General features: G+C 39.2%; 1 protein-coding gene across 1 annotated transcript in view; it reads right to left on the bottom strand.

Moving 5' to 3' along the window:
* PSMD14 (proteasome 26S subunit, non-ATPase 14) overlaps window positions 1-21120 on the bottom strand; it is a 47676-nt gene extending 26556 nt beyond the window's left edge. The window contains exons 1-3 of the mRNA XM_075430752.1: window positions 20902-21120; window positions 16138-16225; window positions 13293-13344 (exon numbers count right to left, since the gene is read on the bottom strand). Of these exons, the coding sequence (XP_075286867.1) occupies window positions 13293-13340 (48 nt within the window). The 5' untranslated portion in view covers window positions 13341-13344; window positions 16138-16225; window positions 20902-21120. The remainder of the gene's footprint in view (window positions 1-13292; window positions 13345-16137; window positions 16226-20901) is intronic.
* Window positions 21121-23409: the final 2289 nt, after the last annotated feature.

Here is a 23409-nt window from a genome sequence, read left to right as displayed (position 1 = left end):
AATGTTTCAGCAGATTTCTTTTCACCTTCTATAATATTCTCATCAAATGTCCATTTTTAATCATTTCCACCTCTTCACCAAGTAGTTCCCTGACTAGTCATAGCCCAACAGTGAGATGCTCCAATGGACAAGTGTTCCTCTAGCACCTACAATGAAAAACTCTATGAGCAGGTCTTCAGAACATATCACAGAACCAGATGCACCAGGCACCGGAATCACTCATTTTAAATTTACTACAACTGAATTGTTTGATTGACAAAGCTTCAAATGCCCAATCGTTTTCTGATCCTGTTACTATAGTTTGTTCACCACAAACATGAAGTTTACTGTCTTAACTGTATATCTCCTGCTTTAAGTCTATTCTAAATGATTTTCTTTTCACTTAGAAGTCTTAATACTTTGGAAAATACAAAGACTCATATTTCCACTTAATCACTACTAAGAATAAAACACAGATGAGTTGGATTTTTTTAAGAAAAACTTATTAGTTTGATAACAACTCCTTTCTTCATACATAAAGCACTCTTCCAATTTTCTACAGTTCTAGACCTGAGAGGTCTGAAGCGAGGATAAAGGTACAAACACAGTAACCTTCTGCTTTAGGAAGAACCCTAACATCCATGCTGTGATTGCCGTACATCTTCTACCTTTGTTTCAGATTCTGTTTAATGTTTCACTGTAAGCAAGCATCCCATTACACCACTAAATACTCTTTATTTTAAAGAGCAGCATTAAAAAAAATCTCCCCCAAACCAGCATAAGTAGTTCTGTGATTTCTGGAAGGCTAATGTTGATGTTTGATTGAGATCAGCTTCTCAAAAATCAGGAGCTTGAACTGAAGTTTATTCCACAGACTACGGCTCTTGAATAGGCTCTCCTATACGGAATCTCTGACGTCTGTTAAGATGGCAGATCACGCCAACACCCTTCCTGGTGCCGAGGCATTAATCACATCTCTGTCCCCTGTGTAGACACCTGTGTTCACAACTTGTGAGGAGTTTAATTATTCTTCATAACTTTTCCCATTTTAAAATCTATGTAAAATCAGTCAGTAGATTCAACCCATCAGGAGGGGATAAACATTATTACATTTTGTTTCTGTAACAAGGTAACTAAGTTACCTTTGGTTTAAGCAAAGGAAGGAACTCAAGCAGGGTGTTACCCTACCGTACTCACTGCTAATATTTCCTTCTTTTATTATTCCTATACTCCTTGGAGCTTTCAAAAGCTTGTTTACCTTGGTGATGGTCCAAAGAGGGAATATTTAATATTACACTTTATCAATCCTTTAGGCATTCTATGAGATAAACCAGTTTCTGTTACAGTTCTCCTGCTAGCATCCATAGCCAACAATTCATTTTCAGCATAGGAAACGTTGCTAATTCATAAAGGAGTGCTTCATCAGTGTAAATCAACTTGCTTGGCAACTTTTTATCTTTTTTTTTTTTTTAAGCCATAGTATCCCCGTGAATGATTTTGGACACTCACTGTGAGTTAAAATATATAAATGTAAATGACTATACTAAGCATTAGGAGACATTAAACGCAAACTTCACTGTTTCACTTTAAGCACATGACTGAGATAGAAAAAAATATTAAAGCTTAGCTTCCACTCCCACCATGCAGGTCGACCAATTTACCTGAACTCTTAAAAATTAACTAATGGTAGTTAATACAATGCAAATATAACGTGTTTATTAATTCTCGGGCTCATTATAAAATACAGCACATACTAAGTATTTCCTTGCTCACAGACGCTTCTTTGGTGAAGACGTCACTATCTCCTTTAGATCTGCTCTGTTCTCCTTATAGCTTATAATTACTAGCTAAATTACAAGAAAATGAAACAACTCATCGCACTGTACCAATTATGTGTATTAATTTTTCATGTTAATACTCCTACCTTTGTTTTGAATATACATTAGAATGAACTGCTCAAAAGAGTTCTGAAGTGATTCTGATGTACCAATTCAGGAATTTTGAGGAGGAAAGGATCCATATGTCAAAACCTGCCCAGAATCTACCTTTATAACAGACTTCACATTATTTTTCTACTGAAGATAAACTGGCATATAAAATACTACAGGCCCACACTTATCTTCCTACAGAAAACCATAAACTCAAAGTTCATCAAATTCTTCACCTAAAACTTTAAGAATTTAGCAAATAAAATCAACAGAGTAGATCTTGGGTGCTCCAAGTAGCTTACTTGGGTTTAGACAATGCCATTTGAAAAAACAGACATTTGGAAACTGGAACCAATTTATTTCCATCTCTGACAACCACTTTCTTTTCCACAAATGGCTAATAATCTAACATAGCCTTGGAGTGACAGCCACAGCTTCTGCGTGCTAGTTACACAGTATGTGGGAACTAGCTACGGGTTACATGTTCTGAGGTTTCTTTGGCCTGTTTCTGCTAGTCCTCCACAGAAGTTTATGCATTTCTTTCATGAAGCAAAGAGGAAGACTTTATTAGCTCATCTCTACATGGAGGCAAAGTATTTTATGCTGACCCTCCACAGCATGTGCTATTATCACTGTTCATAAACTCCACTGCCTGCCAACTTTAACAAAGGAGCACCATTCTTATGAAGCAGAGTACCAAATTAAATAAACTGGTGTTAGAAACCCAAACAAGAAAGCATTTGTATCTGCCATGCAAAAGATCTGCTGGTATTTTTGGTTACATTATGGTATTCAAAGAAGGTCAGACAGCTCTCCCACTGCATAAAGTTTTGCAAGACTGGTGCAAAACAGCAAATACTGCCTTCATTCTGCCTGCCACAGCTTTATTGAATAATTTCTTGGGGAACTGGAGAATGAAATGGGATCCAGAAACTGCAAGGAATATTGAACCTTCTTTTTCCGAAGCATTCCTGCATAAGCTGGGTACAGTAATTACTACAACCCAAAAACTGTTCTAAAAAATACTGTTATTGGACTACTTCCTGAAAAAGGATGTTTCTTCTGAATCATCTATACATGCTGCCAGTCAGTGAAATGAACTGCCTGATGACCAGCCATCTCATAACACCCAACCAAATTCTGGTTTTGTTTTTGTTTAGAATGGCAGAATCCCAATTTCAATAATAATGGATAAAATTAAGTTACCACTAATAAAACGCATTTTATTTTTTCTTATTTTTTTTCCAGTCAGACTTGTAATAGAAAAAAAATCACATCCAAGTTATGAACAGAAGATTATATTGTCATATTAAATTATGCACAATATTTTTGTTTCAAACAGTTAAAGAGATGATCCAATACAAAAAGCAGCCCTTTACTTGGGCAGTCCTTGTTGACGAAGTGTTAAAGGCATTTGCCATTCTAACAGGATAAAAACTAATGCCTTGAAGTGTTATCTACTCAGGCCTTTTAGCAAATTTGTTAACACTTTTAGGTATATTACTCCACCTTTCTCTTAGTGTGAACTGGTATCAATTATTTAGCCAATTTTATTATGTTATTAAAATACCTGCTGATTAAATGTGAACTGAAGTGTCATCTTAGAGCACTGCTCTTTATTTGTACTATTTTACATTTATTCAAATAAGTATAGAAAGTGGATTCTGTTAATTACACGAGAAACAGAAATATTCCACACATGGAGACACTTTCTATTGTTTAAACGGATCTTAGGCACTGCTCTGGTGTCATGCTAATAGCACAAAAGATGTTTTTGAAATACATCATAGCTGTTTCAACAGAGAAACTCAGTTTTGCAGGGGCAATTGTAATAAAAAAAGGCAATGAACTAAAGTGCCGCAGAGCAAATATTAGCTTTATTGCATCTAACAACATATTTCAATGTAAAATACAAAAACTGCTACAATCATTACTACTTTGTTTTATTTTGCAATTGGAACAATTTAAACTTGAGCGTAGGACACACAAGCGAACACTGACTGCTATAGTGTTTATTTCTTTCCCAGTAAGGTAAGAAAGAACCTTTTAATAGTTTAATTTTGCGAGTATTAAACAACTAGTGTGAAAAACAAGCTGCATGTAAACTATTTCTACTGCCTCTGCTTCAATGACTAGCTGAGGCAACCTGTTATAGGAGGTGTTAATTGGCAATAGGAGTACAAGTCAGAAGCATGTTCCCCATCGTCCTAACCCAGCAAGGCTAGGTCATTAAAGTGGAAATGAATTCTTTCATGCCGACTTAACCCTTTCAGTACATATTTTCAGCTGTTACATCTAAAGACAATTGAGAAAGATCAACTAAAAAAAACAAGAGAAAAAAACCTCACATTACTTTTGTATTATGAAAAGTATTCAACCCCCCACCTTTTCTTCACTCCCCTTCTCTACCTCCTCCAAAACAAGCGTTTCAGTTAATCATGACATTTATTACGTAGGTAAGGGGAGAGAACAGCAACTGGGGTATAAAAGCAATGACAACCAACGTCAAATAATAATTCATCATATGAAAGGATGTATGGAAAGATCAGGCACTTAAAACTACCATTTTGCGGAAGCAAATCCAATGGTGGGCGTATAGCTTGGTATGAGGGCAAAAAAAACATTACAGAATACTACCTGCAGAGAGGACACAAATTCAAGCAAGCATGCAGACAAGGCAGAGATATTGATGATAATAAAAAGACCATAAAAGTTCACCAGAGCACCACTGCTCTTCTCTACTTACCCTCTGTCAGTGAGCGGTATAACCTGATGATATATTGACATAAAGAATAAAAGATTTCTTAGATCAGCATAGTGCTTTTTACACATTGCTAAGCCTGAAAATCTAAACAAAACTGTGACGGTAGAGCAATTTTTCCCGTACTAAGACAATATGCTTGCAGAAAATACCAACTGGTATTCCATCCGTGGAAGTGGCGCAGGAAGTAAGCCATGTTCCCGATCCCAATGGTTCTAGCAACACTATCATGCCAAGTACCAGAGGCCACATACTGCATTTTCCGCAGTACAGGAACTTAACATGATCAATCATGACAGAAAACGATCCAGTTCATAAACAAATTGAAAAAAATCACAGAGTTTGTAAAAATGGAAAAATATATTACTTTGCATTGTGAATCACACCAATTAGTAGCAATCAGAAGTTTTATTGCAGTTTTCAAGCTAGTACACACACAATTTTACAGTTAGTTTCACATCAACAGGATTATATTTTGAAGTTAGCATTATGTCTAAACAGTTTGTATGTTTAGGCCCATTTTTATACCAATTATAATCAAGCATACATAACAGACCACAAAATACCATAAGTCTTAACAAACAGTCTAGATTTCTGAAAGGATCACATTGTCTTGTTACACCATATGTCAGATGAAATAAAAATTGTAGTAATCTGTTTAGTCTCATCGACTCCAAAATGGAGTAGGGATACTAGGAAATATTATGGCATCAATTGCTACTTTAAATTAAAAATATCTGCAAAAAAAAACCCTTAACAGGCTAGATTAAAAACAACCTGCCTCAGTATGTTTTACAAAATCCTGCCTCCTAAAAAAAATTTATCCAGGTTCACATTTACAACAGTACTCCACAAACAGCAATATAGATGGACTTGAAATATATGTTTCCCATCTCCCCTCCTCTTCAAAAAACAAAATTACACAACATAGAACTTGGTATAGCTTTAAGCAGTTGGTTAAACGGGTTGGGACCACCACTTTGCAAACATCTCTTCAGTGCAGAGCCAAAACTTCACTACTTACCTTTTCTATTTGTTTTTTTTGTTTCTGTTGTTTTGTTGGGGGATTTTTTTTGTGGGTGTTTTTTTTTTTTCTTTTCAATTAAGCAGAACATCAAATAAAAACAATCTCTAGTTCACTGGGACACTCCAAAGATAAGCTGGCCAGAATTTTAGTCAAAAGAAAAAAAAAAAAAAGGAAGCCGAAGTTTAGCTCCTGTTTCTATCCCATACAATCCATCTTTTGGTATTCTCTCTTGTACTACTTACAGTTTCATGGAAGAGCTATAGTAATCCAGCAACATGGGCACACGCAGGATTTCCCATATGCCTGTAGAATGCAGTGTGTTTTGCTCATGTAATTGCCCCAAATTGTCAAAATTCTAGAAGGTCTTTTACAAAAAACAGCACCCCTGTTTTCTAATACTACCACTGAAAAGATTCTCAAAGACTGAGGCTTAAAGCTTACTAAGTAAAAATATTTACCAGTATTTGGCATCAAATGATGCTGGCTGAAGTTATTTTGAGGTCAAATAAGCTGAATTTTACTACAATGTACTTTACAGAAAGTCATTCTACTTAGTCTATTTTTTATTAGAAATAAATATTTATTACCCAATATTAACACGTATTCATGATATAAAGTTATTTACATATATCTCCTTGATGCAGTTTGCAATAGTCAGACTTTCTGTAATGTTCCCAACACAACCACTGCATGCAATGGCTGCTCAAGTGTAATTTTTCCTGGTTCTAGAGTTTCCTCTCTTTACCCTATACAATCTACAAATTAATTGAGACATGCAAAAAAAGCACAGGAAGGTATGCTGCACCACTGCAGTTAATATTCCTTATTACCAAGCATAAGGACAATTTGGACTAGGTGGCCTTTAAAGGTCCCTTCCAACCCAAACCATTCTATGATTCTATAGCAACGTTCAGGTTAGCACAAAGCCATAAGGTCAGGGACGCAAAACAAATCCTCAGTAACACTGTGCACGTTTTTGGAAAGAACTACTATTTTTCACAACCTCAAGCTATTGGGAAAAAGAAAATCCATGGAAGACAAAGGTCAGTTTCACTCCAGAATAAACCAGGACTGTTATCTATTCCTGTTACCATTATAGAAGGTATTGGGATCTAGAAATGAGAGCCTCAAGGCAGATAACGAGCCAGCATTTGTAGGTTTTGTCTGCCTCCAGAAGTCTTGTTCCAATGCGATTTTTAATTACCTTATTCTAGACACAGTTCTGCCAAGAAGGCAAGACAGCCCTCAGCGGGTGCTGTCTGAGGTCACCCTAAAGTACACTTTGTGCAGCTGTTAAGAGGGATTTAGTCAATACATAAAAGAATGCACTGGGTTCTATAGGCCTACAGGCTCTCTCTTGTGGGGAGGTGGTCTTCTGGACACAAGCAGGTGAACTGGGAGACTCTGTGGCAATATGGAGGAACGTTAGCTGTTTCTAACACTTTAAAAACAAAAATAAAAAATAAAACACATACCACTCAATACAAGAACAACACTTCGAACTTCCACGAAAAACTGAAGAGGACTCTTCCACCCCATTGGAAGGAAACAGAAGCCCTTCTTCAAAGGTGCTGCATAGCACTCTTGCAACCTAATATTCAACAGCACGGGATTTCAGAAAGAAGAAACAATTTCTAAGACAAACAAATTAAATCTACCACTGCAAGGGGGTTGTTTCCTGCTTACAGAAAGGAACATTACAAGTGAACAGGTGTAATGCAAAAGGCACAAAGACGTCTGCTCTTGTTTAGTCTTTTTCCCCGTTCTTTCTCATTATGGCTACATTCATGTCCAAGCTCCTTTGTCTCTTCTGGGGAAAGCTGGCTGGACTACACTGGCAATTAAACTGAGGAGAGACAAGCTAATTGCCTTATTATTAGAAATAAGGAAGTTTAAGATCTGAGGCCAAGAAGAGGCAGCTAAAAAAGGTCTCCAGAGTTTACAAGAAAACAGTAGATCAGAGGATACTGATAATGCTCAGGCACAACCCACTAGCTTTGTTAGTTCTAGTTTTATGTTTGTTTATGATTAATATGTAAGGTATGACTGTAGTGCAGCCCATCATGCTTTAAGACAGCTTTTATAACACAAAGTATGCACTGTGTTGCAAATACAATCATATGACTGTTCCTAAACAAATTCTAATATGTTTCTCTCTCCCTCTCCCATTAGCACTTTTGGACATAAATCATGTTACAATCACTCAACTGTGTTTCAAATGTAGGACAAACTACACCCAACCTTTAGCAATCCCCAACAACTTTCAAATAAGTCTGTGCTACCCATGGAGCTATCATCACCTCCAGTGTAAGCAGACACAGGCCACATCAGTATCCTAAATTTGACATGAAACTTTTGGTTGAGCAGCCCTGTATTAAAACACTCACCAATGCAGTAAAATACTCATCCCAGCCAACAAAAGTAAAACAGCATAGTTTACTATATTTAAGGAGTAAAAAACCCACCTTACAACAAAATCATATATTTTTGATATATAAACTGACACTGAGACTTTCTACTAGAGATAACATAGGCAACTGATTAAGTCTCTTGAACTTTTCACAGGAGTTGATGTTGGATATTTTTAATGGATGAAAAATGTTTGTCACTGAGAAAAGTTTTCTACTCTTTAAATGGGTTAATAGCTTCTGGGGAAAGAAGTAAACCAGAATAACCCAATCAAATTGTACACCATCTCATCTACTAGGAGCTATACTGGAATTCTAGAAATACTAACATTCTCAGTACTTGAGAGCTTCCCTGGAAAACGTCTCAGAAGCAATGGCACAGAAATAATGCACAGTTTTAAGAGCTATAGCTCAGATTTATTCCCCTGGCAGAGCATTCTCAAAAGGAGTATCTGAAGCTTCAAACACGTGTGAGAAGCAGACGATGGTGTTTCACCGCAATTCAAACCACATAAAGCACATACGTCCAGGAGACACAGGAAGGAGAGAGTCATGCAGGTGCAACAGATACCAAAACACTCAACAGCTTTCCAAAGGATAAAGCACTTCATTACATTAAAGACAACACATATGCACGTTCAAATCAAAACCTAACCTGTTTCAAGAACCAAAATAACCAAACCAATTTTCAGTAAGGTGTTAAGGTGTTGAGTTTTTCTTTCTGGTTGGGGTTTAGGGGTTTTTTTTGGGGGGAAGGGATAGGGGTGGTGGTGTTTGGGTTTGCTTTGGTTATGAGTTTTGGTGTTGTTGGGGGGGACGACACTGATTTGGTTTGGTTTTTTTTACATGATGTAGATTAGCCACGTCTTTTACTTTGAGACACATCAGCTTCATGAAATAACTCAAGGAAACTTGCATTTAGTTGTTAATTGGGAATTATCTACACTGAGACCAACCCCTTCTTTGCCTGCCAGATCACCAACTCTTCTTCTGCAGCCCCATAGAATACTGAGCCAGTAGTGCTCTAACAACCATCCTGGCAAGATCAGCAGATGAAACAGAACTTTAGATCAGTGGCAGGTCTCCCAAGTTCCCACAGTGCCACAGATTTACTAAATGGGATCAGCATGTTCTAAAAAACCATGATAATGTGAGGGAAAAAGGTTCCACAGCATCAAGCAGTGCAATGCTTGAAACCTCATAATCAAAGTGACAGTTTTCAAGTGCCATTTACAATGCCCTAATCTGGAAACATCCCAGCTAACCCATCTGATCAACTATTTCACAGATGGAAGCACTTGATGGCTAATTGGCAAGTCCATTATTCAAACAAAATAGCTATCTGCACTTCTATTTTCTATATTCCAAGTCAAGGTGTAAACACTCCTTATAAGACAGGTCACTTCTCTGTCTCTCCCTCCCTTCCCATTTGGATTTTTTCCGCTCCCCTCTGCCACCAAATATGTTAATTCAGAAATACACAATCAGTTTGATTTTCCATTTATTGCACTAGAACAGCTGTTTGCACCAACAGAGCAATGTAAATGAGTATTTTCAAAATTCCACCAAATAATGAAAAATTATCTCCACAGCATTTAAAAAAAGTATCATTAATTATTTCACTGCTTCCTATCACATATGGATTCAGAAAAATAGACAAGATGTGTTAGCATGGACAAGAACTTGTATAGCTTGGATTATTGTTCTGAAAGTGTTTGGGAGAGAGAGCTCTGCTAAAAATGCACTTAATTTGCTCACACTCTTAAAACAGTAGGATTGCCTAATAGAGGCATATGTGGAACTGATTTCACTAGCAAACAATAGTTCAGCGTAAAAAATGAAGAGGAGTGTTGCTCCAAATCCCTGCCTACTATGTAAGTAGAATGCTTTTACGTACCCCACAAAGCCTGTTAATTTGTCTGCAGCAAATGTGCAACATAAAGTGAAGTATTAGATCACTTGTGAAATTCTGTGGTAGGCAGTATTCTAGCAGGATGAACAGGGATAGTCGGTAAAGAATAAACCAGGAAAGGGAATATAACAACTAAAAAAAAGCCAACACCACTAGGGGCAGGAGGAAGAAGAGAGAACACTATACAAGAGAAGTAAAATAAGCATATTGCCAAAATCCGAACTCCCATGAACTACAGAAGGGAAATTAAAGTAATAAGCATTTTGTTTGGGACATCACAACACCTTCAAACTTTAACCGTTTCCCTACATCTTTAAAAAGCTTCAATCACTCCTTCTTATATCATGAGAGCAGAAAGTGAAATGCCTACAATATCAGCCATGTGAGACAAACAATTCCTGCATGACGCAGTGTTGCAAAGGTACCATTATTTATGGTATCAAGTTCAAAACTAAACACAGGTACCTTCCCATACAAAGAACACAAAGTTAAGGACCAAGTTCACCACCAGAAAATACCGCGGATGGCTCACGTGATGCCAAAAACTATCAGATTCTCTTCCATCCTCTCTTGTCCACCTGCTGCGCCATGAAGACAGTCCTTCATCTATCTAAAAGAGAGGAAACGGCTCAAAATTTCTAAGCCACAAGTCACTGGAGGGAAAGTTTAAATATCGCTTTAAGATCACTTCCTTTAAGATTTGTTTATCAGCCATATGAAGACAGGCTTAGGGTCGATGGAACTTCGCACCAACCACCTCTGGACATTTCAGCATGGAAGGCCAATCAGCCACTCAATAGCATGCTGAAGGATCATGTAGTAGGAAAAGAGAAGAATCACAAATTCACTGAAGGAAGTTTTCAAGTAGAATACAAGATGCCAAAGACTTGGAAAGAAGGCTATAAAAACATGAATCCAAAGAGCACTTGGGATAACACATTTGAGTTTGGAAATTAAGAAAAACAAACAAACCCACATAAGATAATTATCAGAAGACGTGGTTTTACCAAGGGGAAAGAGACAAGCAACTGCTGTCAAAGAAGCTAAGGCAAGTCAATGAGAAGGAATTCCTTGGCAGAGATTAAATAGGAACTGTGCTGATCAAACATTTGCTGTTACTTGAACATTAGTTACAAAGCAAATCAAACGGACTGTTAGCAGACCTTATGTGATGCAGTCCTCTTGCTAAGCAAACCCCTAGCTACAAGAAAAAAAAAATCCCCAAGTTGTGTTATAAAATTACTTTGAAAATGCTTCTTTTTCTATAAGACTATGCACACAGATGATTCTTATGTTAGCAAGAATGACTCACTCAAATGTTTTTACTATGTTCAACCTTACAAGCAAAACCTCCAAAGACAGAACTGTACAAAGCTTTTTGTTTTTAAAACACTCTAGTGCAAAAAAATGGTAATAACTTTGTTTACTTTCTAGCAGAACAAAGTATGTCCAAGAAATACCCAACTTCTCTGTTCCACCTCAAAGCCATCTGATTCACCCTGCATCATGTCCCAGTCTCAGTTATCAATATTCAGCACCGAAGTGATCTTTGAAAGCCCACCAAAACACCGTATTTTAAGGACATAAAATTATTCTTTTTGAAAAGCCTTCCTGCTGATTCAATAAACCAAAAGACTACAAAAGTAGTCAAGATATCCAATGCAAGCAGCAACTTGCATAAAGAGCAATTTAGTTATCCACTTTTTTAATCCAACACATACTCATCAATTCATTTAAGAGACAATTCCATATTTAAACAAACACAGAGCAGCTTTGCAGGCCAAAGCTGCCAGAGGAGTTCAGCGAGCTTCTTCTGAATGTTATGTTCTATTGTCTGCCACAATTTTCTAGCAAGCTTTAAGTTAAAACTGAGAAATTCAGAAAACAGCAGAGAGTTAACTGTAAATATGAAAAACAGCTTTGCTATGTGTCAAGTTCAGAGAGGACTAAGAAGTGAAAGCTTGAGTGATTAGACTGCGCAGATGTTAAAAAAATGAAGAGTCATGAAGCAGGCTGGCAGCTCAGAGGAACAAGAGAAATAACTGTTCAAGAAAGTGAAACTAAAAATAACTGAGGGCTGCTTGAAGATTCACTAAGAGCGTGAATAGAATTTTAGACGTAAAACCGGGAAAAAAATATGCACCAAAAGTTACAGCTTATTTGGCAAAACACCTAGAGGCTGTAAATCAACTTAGAATATTTCACCCAGTGCTTCAGTACCAAACCACTCCTCTCCTAGTTATATCGGACACAAACACACCACACACAACCAAAACCAGCTGTGGGTTCAGCTATTTCAGTCATCCCAGAAGCAAACTCGCACAGACATCACGAAGCCCAAGATAAACGGAATCTATTCCTCCAGAAGAACAAGAGTCTGGATTCTCAATTTAGAACAGAGCCCCAGGGGCAGATGAGGAAAGCAGCGAAAGGCCAGCTGCTGCGGCCAGCCAAGACTACGAAGGGGATTACACTAGATCCCTTTCCTTAAGGAAGTAATTTTTCCTACCCTCAGACTAAGAAGTTACTAATTATTTTTTTTTCTTTTATCCACAGTAGTCAGCACAATGTAATAAGATCGGCTTGGTTATAGTTTTGAAGACTGATGGCCACACTAGTTGGCCAAGTTAAAAAGCACTAGGACTTGCTCTAGCAGTAGGAAAAGCCATACAATGTGTGTAGGTCTCCCACTGGAACAGGACAGCTGCCAGGGAGGCCTTTTTGCTGTGGAGTTAGAGAAGTGAGGACAACAGCGAACAAGTGAAGATACAATAAAACACACACATAGGTGGCTACAACTACCTGCAAGTGATAAATTCAACTCAAACTAGCTCCTGAAACTTACATATACTTTAGTGTCTTATAACGCCCATCACAATGTGATCCAAGGAGTGAAAGATATCATTTATGAAGGAGCACGTGGGTGTACTCAGCCATTTAGAACTATCTCCACGTTCTGAAAATCTGTATCACTGGAAATTTATTTAATTTTATTCTGTGTTTCCAATGCTTTTCAATCCAAACTTTAAAATGTTCAGACACCAAATTAAAGGTTTATAAACATTCTGCAAAACTCAGTGCCAACACAAGAGTTCACATTGACAAACCCCCCCCGTCAGACGTTAACAATGATTTGCATACACTTCTATAGCATCTCTAGATTCACAGACTACTACTATGATCTCTGTTTTTTTGATGCTGTTTTAAAAGATAATAAAAGCAATAGTCCAGAATTGATTAATATTAAAGAGAAAATACCGACAAGCTATATACTAACCTGTCCCAGCCCAGGCATACCTCCTCCAAGTCGCAGAAGTCTATCCATATTTCTAGAAAAACGGAAACAAAGGAAAAATGTTCCCAAGCTCTTAAGTGTTTACTGAATTGTTATCTATATAATTCACCTTCAGTCACTCAGTATGTCAAAAATATTGGTGGTAATTACAACACAACATCAGACTTCCTGTTAATTAACACCACATATTAATTCAAGAAGCTGTCTTCCATGCTAATTAACAGACCTTGTTTTATTGCTTTGGTTTTGGGTTATCCCCATTTTTGAAGATGAGCACTCTTATGAAACTTTTCAAAACTTTCCTATCATTCAATTAACTGGAGGATTTTTGTTTCTTAAGAACAGCACCTACCACCAGGAAGCACCTAAAACTTCTTAGCTATACAATCAAGTTTACTCCAATTTGTTCAGAAAGCATCAATAAAAATGTGAAAGTAAGGATTTTAGCATCCTCATTAGTAAGTTCTGCACTAATTAACTTACAGCTTGTCAGTTATCATCAAAACTACATGTGAAAGACACTGAGCAGATTATGGATCTCTGAATTAGCATCAAAAGCTTTTTTTTTTAAATGAACTCATTATACTAAAAGAAATACTGTAAAGTAAACATTTAATGTGTAGTTAGAACACTAGTGACAGTACAGTCATTTAATACGTTTCCAGTGCTGCATGTGCCATTGCTCTAGCACAAGATTATTCCAATCAATACAACTAACTCATTACTTCTAAAAAAAGAAAAAAAAAAAAAAAAAGCGCTTTTCTATCTTGCAACTTTCAAAGGAGTGATCTCCAGGAATAAGAATTGTTAAACTGTTGTTAAGCTGCCCAACTAAAAAAATTACACCGAAGATGTTTATTTCTCTGAAGTTTATTCACTTTCTATTGTTGAAAAGCAATCTATTTTTCAATTGTGGATATCTAAGTAAGGGTTCTGTCCCAGCTGTAACAGACCTTTATCTTGCTTACTTGGCTTTTTCAACTTCTTAGCTTTATACAACAAAAACTCAGTGATAAAATAAACAAAAACTACTGAACATTAAACAGCTGCTTTCAGCAAATCAAGCCATTTACAAGGCTTACAGAAATTGGTAAATTTTACTGGCTTATTTTATTTGTGAAACAGAAGATACAAAGCAAAGCATCAGAAACTCTGATCTTAATTGCACAAGTTTTAATACAACAAAGCCTGTTCAGGTGATATAGGAGCAATTGAGAACAGCAAGTAATGATATTCCCAAAATACATTAATCATCTAAATGGATGTTACATTACACATACGAGAATTACAAACCTAATGTCAACACACTGTATTAAAAATACTGATTCAAGAACCTTCTCTTAAAATGAATTACGCAAAAGAACTTTGAACTTATGAAAAATAAAAATGCTTTGTGTATTAAAAATAAAAAAGTCTTTATGTTGAAGATGAGTATCATCTTGTTACTCCTGAAATTTGCTAAGACAGATACATAAACTGGCTAGATACTAACAGGCTTTACTTCAGTTTAAGTTTAAAACAAATATTTCAAGCTTCTTATTAACACACAAAAAGGCAGCATTTGAACTGACTACTCACAGGATTATCTAACTACTACTTTAATTATGTATGGAATTTCACCCATTCCAAAAAACATTATCTAAGACACATTGATCAGTAACACTTCCTCTATTTGCTAATTTCACTTTACCAGTTTAACACACTCGCAAATTATTAGCTTCATTTGATTCACTCCTTTGATTTTGTAGAACATGCAAAACCCAACAACCGCAGCCTCAGCTAACAAGAAGTATGCTCTTAAAAGCTACCTTGGCATTATATAAATCAAAAAGGAGTTTATGAAAGAGTCAACGGTTATGCTTTTCAGACAGCCATTGAAACCAAGCTGTTTATCACAGGCAAAAGCTGCACATAAAGCGCATATACTTTTTCTATCCTGAACTACAATAAATTCCAAATCAAGTTGGAGGATTTCCACGGAAAGGTTAAGTTGCTGTTTAAAGCTATTATGTAAGCACATGGTAAATGGCTTCAATAAAGCAGTTAAAATGTACAAATTAACGCCAACTACACTCCATTTTACCCCTCTGTGGTCGATACTCCTCCATTGAAATCTGCAATGATTCATCTTTCATGACACTAATGAGGGCTGAAGAGTAGCTGAGAAGTAGATTTAAAACTAAAATTACAATTTTAATCATGGTTGTATGTTTATTTTAAGAAACTCTTAGTCTTTACCACCGGTAACCACAGAACCGGTCTTTCCTACAACTACAGCAACTTCCATAAGCTGATGAGGTGTATTACCCTCATACGTTTAAGAAATAATATTGAATAACAATAGGTGGTATAACATAACAAAATAACAATAGGGATATAACACTTCCCACCTAACTATCACAGACTAGCCACTGACCTGAAGATGTTCAGATTCTCAAGACAGTACCACAGAGAGCAAATCTCCACAAACCAGTTCTAGATGCACTGCGAATTATTTCACTAGCTTCATGGCTTGACTCTGGTTAGTTTGGGCAACTAATACTTTACTTTCCTATTTGTAATGGAAGGCGTTTTAGTAGGTTTTAGTACATCTAGACCTGAACATATTTGTTTACTCTGTACAAACATCTGAAGAAATTAGGTTAGTGATCCATATTAAAACCAATTTAAATTTTTGTTAATCTACTGTACCCAAATATTATTTCAACCGTAAATTCCATTTATGAAATAATGCTTTTGTAAACCTTAAGACAGCTTGAGCAAAACTTTTAGACCTTAATTAAGATAACTTTAACACTTACAAATAAACCAAATATGCATTTCTAACCTGGTGCTCAGTAAGAGGTGATTGCAGAACTAACTCAGCAGCAGCTCCCGCTTTTTGACTATAAAGATGATGCCAGTACGTCTCTTTCCTATGCAAGGAAATAGAAAGGAGGGGAAGGGGCAAAAAGACAGTAAAATTTAGAAACAGTACCACATGTAAAAAGAAATGTTACACTGATGACCTACAGAAGGACAATGCACCATTGAAGAATAACCCAAAGAATGCTTTTTTTTGGCTTATACCATATAAGCCCTGGAATTCGTACACGCCACGTCTTGTCCAAGTCTCCGTAACACTGAAAGATGTTTCCAGGTTTCTCAAAATTACAAGGAAGAGTAAAGCATTTTAATAACCCATTTAAAGCTAATCAATAATTTAAAATGCTGTTAGAAACTGAAACTACGCTCCTTTATTACTATTTTAGAAGATATTCCTGTAGCTAAAATGACCTAAGTACAAAGGTAAAAAGCAGTCTGCAGGTACAGATGGTTTTCTTGTCTATTTCGGCAAGAGTAGTTGGTGTGAGTGGGAAAGTCACAGAGGTCGTTGGGTTTGCCCGAATTCAGACTGAGAAAGGCTGCTTCACATCTGCTTTAAAAGTCATGTCATCCTCCTCTCAGATACCACTGCCCACTAACTGCATCCACTCATTTGTTGTGCAGTTTTTTAAAACAGATCTGTGAAATTATCTGTGGCCATGATTTGACAGACTTTTTTTCCCCCCAATGTCAATGTTAACATAAGGAACAGTGGCAAAGCTGCTGCTGCTTACCAACTTGATGCTTTCTCAGTACTGCCAGGACAGCCATTTGTGCAGCCTTGCTGTAGACCGACAGGCTAATAAATATTGGTTTTAACCCTGTTCACTTCTCTGAGAGGATTCACATTGCATCCCAGAAACGGTTGTCTTGGCATAACAGATAAAGAGACCCTGGAAGAGGTGACTGCCTCCAACGCTAAGCCAGACTCCAGAAGACATTTATGTCAAATCATTCTTTAAGCTGAAGCTGCCCAAAGAATGTCTTTAGTTTTGGGGTTTGGGTTGGTTTTGCTTTTAGCACCCGAGGTAATTTAGCAGAGACCGTTCTGAACCTTATCTCAAAGGAGTACAAGAGCAAAGCAAGATGTGTTAATCTTCCTGGAAAGTTAAAGGAGAAAGAACAGTCAGTGCTGACAGGCTGGTGTGGAATTCCACTAACAAGTCAAAAGAAAAGTTGCTGCATTTCTGCCACCTTTGCACAAGGAAATGATCCACAAGAGATCAGATGAGACAGGATCACAACATCCAGCAGTTATATGGGCACAGGCTGCAACAGAACTGCAACCAGTTCGCAAGCGGGCTTCAGCGTTACAACCCAATTCACTTTTAGCCAGCTGGCCCCCCAGGGGTCTTGCACTCCCTTCCCCACTTCCTACAAGGACATTAAAGAAAGATCTCTGTGAGTTTGGTCAGTTTCCTGGGGGAGGCACACAACACGCTAACCTACAGTTGAGAATTTTTCTCCTCTCTGCTGCAAAGTGCAGAAGGCTAGTGTTGATTACACACTTACCTGTTGTTTTTTCCCCTGTATATACACATATACACTTACAAATATGTATAAAAAAACCCAACAGAAAAGCAAACAAATGCTTCACAGTAAACTTTGCTTCCTTTCCTTCCAAAGCCAGCAAAAGGTACTTTGATTAACATTTGCTTCCGTCTGCAAGGAAGAGTTTACAGTCTTTGTTTAAAGCAAAGCTCTGCGGAAGCGAGTACCCGTACCAAACGGTTCCACATCAGAAAATTGCAGAAGGCCAGTTATAAACGTAATAAGCTTGCATTCTGGTGCACTACAAGGTTTGGATGGCATGTACCCATCATTGAGAACAACGTGGTCACTGATAGCTTAAAAAAACAAAGTAGCTTCTCTGCTTGTGTATGTTCATGACTCAAACACCTCAGCTAAAAAAAACTTTGGTCACAGTATGGTATTTAAAAAATGCAGACCTTCATTACTGCAATTTTCTTTCCCTTATTGAGGCCAGGACAGTTAAAGTCTGCAGTTGTTAATAATGCAATAGAAGCATACACAGAGCATCTCAAAACTGATCTGAAAACAGATTTTTTTTAAAAGCCCATGTCTAATGTTTATTCTTAACACTACTGTTAGGTTACTGCAATAACCGGCAAGAGCTGGAGAACTCTGGTTCACCATTCAGTTGTTGGTTACTACTTTTAAGTCACTTAAATGTTGACTTTTAATAATGAAAACATTTTTCCTTGGGTAACACAGGGATGAAATTATATCAATGCATTATGCACAAACGTATGTATACATATAGGTATAAACCAATAGCTACTGTGCTTATACTTGGCATGTTTCAGCAGGTATTTTGAAATTGACTTGAAACAGTCTTAAATTACTGTATCTCTTTGCATGAGACACATGAGTTTCACACTACAGTGCACTATTTTTATCCAGCATTAACACTCCATGATGCAATCTCTCAACAAAAGAGGGTTCTCCTGGGCTGACAACTTTTGAGTTACTTAAAAAAAACAACCTTCAACATACATGGAAGAGAAAACACTGGCTACTAAATTGCCTTATTAGTGGAGAGAGTATCAGGTGACAACAATTTACTCCACACTGTGCAATTTGTACAGAGCGACTTCATGCAAACCTTTTCACCTTTGGTAACTCAGTTCCTCCACCTGAGACTACGTACTAAGCTTTGCATAAGCACTTCCAGATCTCCTGTTGAGAAGGTCCACATAGCAGATGGATTAACAATTTTATTAACAGCAACTAAATAAAGTGGTTTCAGGTTTTTGCTGCAACTATAACAATTTCAGCTTCACTAGGGATGATAAATGGCTACAAAGGTAAATTAGTTGAAGAATTGCATCTTGCAGAGAAACACCATTTCACTGAGAAAAGAACAAAACTCACTGCAGGTAAAGTTACCAAACACTGCATGAGAGGAACTTGAACCAGAACTGAGACTTCACACATGACAATGGGGGAAGGGGGGTGTGTGCGTGGTGTCTGTGTGTCCACTGTCCTAGACATTTTGTACGAAAAAGATAGAAACCAACTGCATTCATTTCTCAATTATCTGTTCATTAAAGCTAAAGATTAACTGTGCCATGAATGAATTCAGTCTCACTAGTGCAAGTCCACAGCTACATTACTATTCTGCTTCCATAACGTGCTCCGCCCTATAAACCCGATGTTTCTGGACTGTATAGACCGGAATCTCAATAGCCCTGAGCTGGACTAGAAGGTATGGCAGGTTAGCCTCTCCAGCTCTGCTTTCTGATTTCCAGAAGCACAGCAAACCTAATTCTACTACATTCACTGCTCAGATGGAGTTACTGAAGTAATCCAGACTACTCTAACGCTACTTAAGTGCATCCACACCAAAATGATAGATAAGAGAAGACTCGTTAACAAATCACATCACCACAGAAACCCACAAAATTAATTTTAATTTTATGCTGTATATAAAGTAATGAGCTTCTCTGAAATCTGCCGGGGGTGGGGGGGTGTGCGTGTGTGTGTGAGCGCGCGTGTGTGTGTTTATAAGCACAAGTTGTGGAACAGTCCCTCCCCATCAACTCCAGCAAGTACTCCTCACACAGGTTTTCCATTATTTAAGATATCCTAACTACCTGTCCTTTCCCATCATCCCAGATATTAGGAGATAACTGTACCTACTATTAGAAAACACTCCCATTAAGCTACGGGCAAAACTTAGTTGGCTTAAAGTCACAGGAAGTGACTCAGAAGCAATTAACTTGCAACCCTGTTTCTGGATTTCTTCACAAATACAGCTCTTTTCCTTGTTTCTGTAACACAAGCTGACATTGTTCTTCTAAGCAGAATCTTCTTCCAGGTGCACTCTCTATACCCGAGGCATACAGCACACCTCGGACAAGGGGTGAAAGCTTTAAGATTAATATAAACCTGTCAGAGTTTTCAGCTTGCCTCGTACTTTTTCATTATATACAGTTTCCAAACACATTCACATAAAACTTTTTTTTTTAAAAAGCCAACCTCTAGCCTTGTTGTTGTTCTGGTTTTCTACAGCATGCCGGAAACCAGCACAGCTTTAAGAGATGACATCAGCACGCACCGAGATTTGTCAACTGTTCACAAGTATCCAACCACGTCACATAAATGTGTTCCGCAAACGGCACTCGAGCCTGACGCGTGCTAGACACGGCGCTACGGGCTTTGCGCATCGCTCCTCCGCTGCTTAGTTCTACTCCGTCCTTCCCGACACGGATCACAGACTGCTCCTCCGCCGCGCTCCCCGCCCAGCGCCTGGCCCCCGCAGCTCCGCGCCTGCACGACCGGGGATCGCCGCTTCGACCCGCGGATTCCCTCCCGCGGCAAAGCGGTCGCTGCCGCCCGGAGAACTGCCGCGGCCAAACGCGGCGGCTGCTCTCGGCCGGGGAGGAAGCAGGGCCGCCCCGGGGCCGTGAGGCGGCTGGGCCGCACCCCACACCCCCCCTCCCCAGAGCCCGGCCGCCCCGCTCCGGCACTGCCGCAACCAGCACAAACGCGGGCAGGCAGCGCCGACCCCGCGGGGCCCAGCGCGCTGCCGGCTCCCGGCTCAGGAGCCCCCTTCCTGCCCAGCGCTCGGGCCCACGACCGCGGGCCCCGCTCCCGCCGCCGCCAGGCAGAGGCCGCCCCACGCCGCAGCCAGGCCGCCGCGGGCCGCGCCGGGCCCCCGGGGATCCCCGTGGCGAGGGCGCCCTCCCCGCCGGGCCCTCACCTCCACGCGGAGCCCTCCCCGGCCGCGCCGCCTCGGCCCGGCCCGCCGTGAATCAGCCGGATTTCATTCAAACCGAGTCCGCCCAGGCCTCCGCGAGGACTTCCCGGTTCAAAGGGCACGCGGCGGGGGCTTCCGGTCCCGCAGCCCCGGGTAGGGTGGGGGCTGGGGGCCATGGCAACGCCGCCCGTCTGGCAACGGCGCGTGCCGCCGGCGGGCCTGCGCTCGGCGCTCGCGCCCGGGAGCTGCTGCGGCCGTTAAACCGCCCGCCGGCCCCGGCCGTTAAACCGCCCTCCCGGCCGCCGCAGCCATCGGCCTTCCTCTGGGAGGCGGAGCTAGGGAGGAGGCCGCTCCCGCTGTCCCGGGGGCGCGTAGGCGGCAGCTGGCCGCGGCGGTCCCCGGCGGTCCCCGGCAACCGCGTGCGGGCCAGCCCGGGCCCGAGGCCGCTGAGGTCCTGGCGGCAGCGGGGAGCAGGGCCGTGAGGAGCCCCGGAGGCGGCGGGGTGCCGCGGTGGGCCCCGCGCTGCCGGCCGTGCCGCCGAGTCGAGCGGTGCCGACTTGAGGGCCGACACAAAGTTACTGGGAGCTGTTGGGAGCCATGCGCTCCCTGCGTGACCCGGAGTGGGAAGCGGCACACGAGGAACTGGAGGGCTTGCCCTGCTGCGCTGCGGAGTGCTGTGCATCAGCTTTGTCCGTAACTCTGTGTCAGGCTGCGGCCGAATGGCACCTGTGCTCCGGTAACTGGACAGAGGGGTGGCAGAAGAACTAAAGAATGTATCAGGAAATCAATAAAAGAATAATCACTGTAATAGGAACAGTGGCACATGTACTCTTCTCAAAAACTACTACAGAAAATAAGGATTTAGAGAAATCGTAAGAATGGTCGTATGCGTAAAAACATCATAAGCAGAAATGGAAGAGAGAATTCTTGTCATGCAAGGAAGACTAATAGGAGATAATCAGATAAAAGCATGCATGCTGATGAATGATCCAGAGAAGCAAACTAGAATTTCTATTATTCTTACATTAACACAGGAGCAAAAACTCTTTTGTCCATTAAAAGAGGAAGTTAGAAGGCCTAGGAAATACTTTTTCATATAATACGTCAACATATTGTGGAACTCAGTGCTTCGGGAACCTATTATGGTTAAAACAATACAATTTTTTAGAAGTTCATTTATGTCTAGTTACTGAAACATTACAAGTATTTTAGAAAATATGGGAGAACTTAAGAAACTATAAAAGCAATTTATTAGGACTCTGTGTAAAGTTTCTGTCATGAATGACCAAGAGCATTATGGTTCGTTTCTGAAAGCTCCTTTAAGGACAGAGAATGTAATATTAGAAGACAGTCAGCACTGTTCACAGACACTACATGGAAGCATGTGTAAAGGTACTGTGTTCTAAATTACACTGAAATAACCTCAGACAGATATAGTCACCCCTTCCATGACACTTTAGCAAACTCAGAAGTCTTTTAAGTTTTATACTGTGATGTGTAAAATGAGGAAGTGAATTACCACGATACTTGGTATTTGGGTTTTTAAGAGGAACAATCTTTTTGAAAAAACAATGTTCCTATAAATTGTCTCTTCCATCCCTTGTTAGATCTTTACTAGGCTGAGGGACTCACTAGAGTTAAAAATTTCCATAAGATTCTTAGAAAGCTACAGGCTTAAAATGTAGTTTATATTGTTGCTCAGTCCTTTCTTTTTCATGTTATTAATGCAAAACCTGTTAGTGCAGATTATCGCTGCAGCCACAGACAAATTATTCAGAAAAAAAGAGTAAACGTGTGTGTGTGTCTGTGTGTGTATCTTTGTCTCGTCTCATAGAGAATAGAATTTGCAACCTGCTCCAAACAGGCTATTAGGCGCTATCCTATTTAACCTGGAAATACTCATCTCCTACAGTCTTGAGACTGTATTTTGAGACTTTTGCATATTTTAGTGGTCTCAAAAGTCATTCAAATAATTATGTGGTCAAAGGTTCTTTTTTTTCTGAGATTACATTAATGAGGTAAAGTATTAATTTAGTGAACTAAAATGCATTGTGTATTTGCACTGTGTTTTTGAGCACAATCCTTTTATTCCTCCATATTCACTGGAATTCTGACACCTTAATGAGAAATACGGATTATATTTCGATTGTCACGCTGCAGTCATGTGTCTTCAAGGAACTCCGTCCTTCTGAAAAAAGAAAGAAGCAAAAATATTTATGAAAAGTGAGCATTCCTGTGGGTTAATGTGTATGATAAGGAAGAGCAACATAGTTAGATATTTGTAGTTTACTTATACCCACTGACTTAAATGAGCTATGTCATTTCAAAGCATGTGAAGATTTGGCCCTTTTGCTTTGAAAAAGAAAGTGAAACAGACTTTCATTGTTATTCCTAATTACATTTCAAGTCATAGTATTGACTTTTTAAATATATACATTTATTGAAATTTTATAAATAAATATAGTTACAGAAGAAGAAAAAAGGAGAAAATAGGAGAAATATTTACATTAG

The sequence above is a fragment of the Opisthocomus hoazin genome, chromosome 9 (genome assembly GCF_030867145.1).
Source record: "Opisthocomus hoazin isolate bOpiHoa1 chromosome 9, bOpiHoa1.hap1, whole genome shotgun sequence".
NCBI lineage: Eukaryota > Metazoa > Chordata > Aves > Opisthocomiformes > Opisthocomidae > Opisthocomus > Opisthocomus hoazin.
Note: the sequence above shows the minus strand (reverse complement) of the source record. Positions and strands in the feature narration are given on the sequence as shown.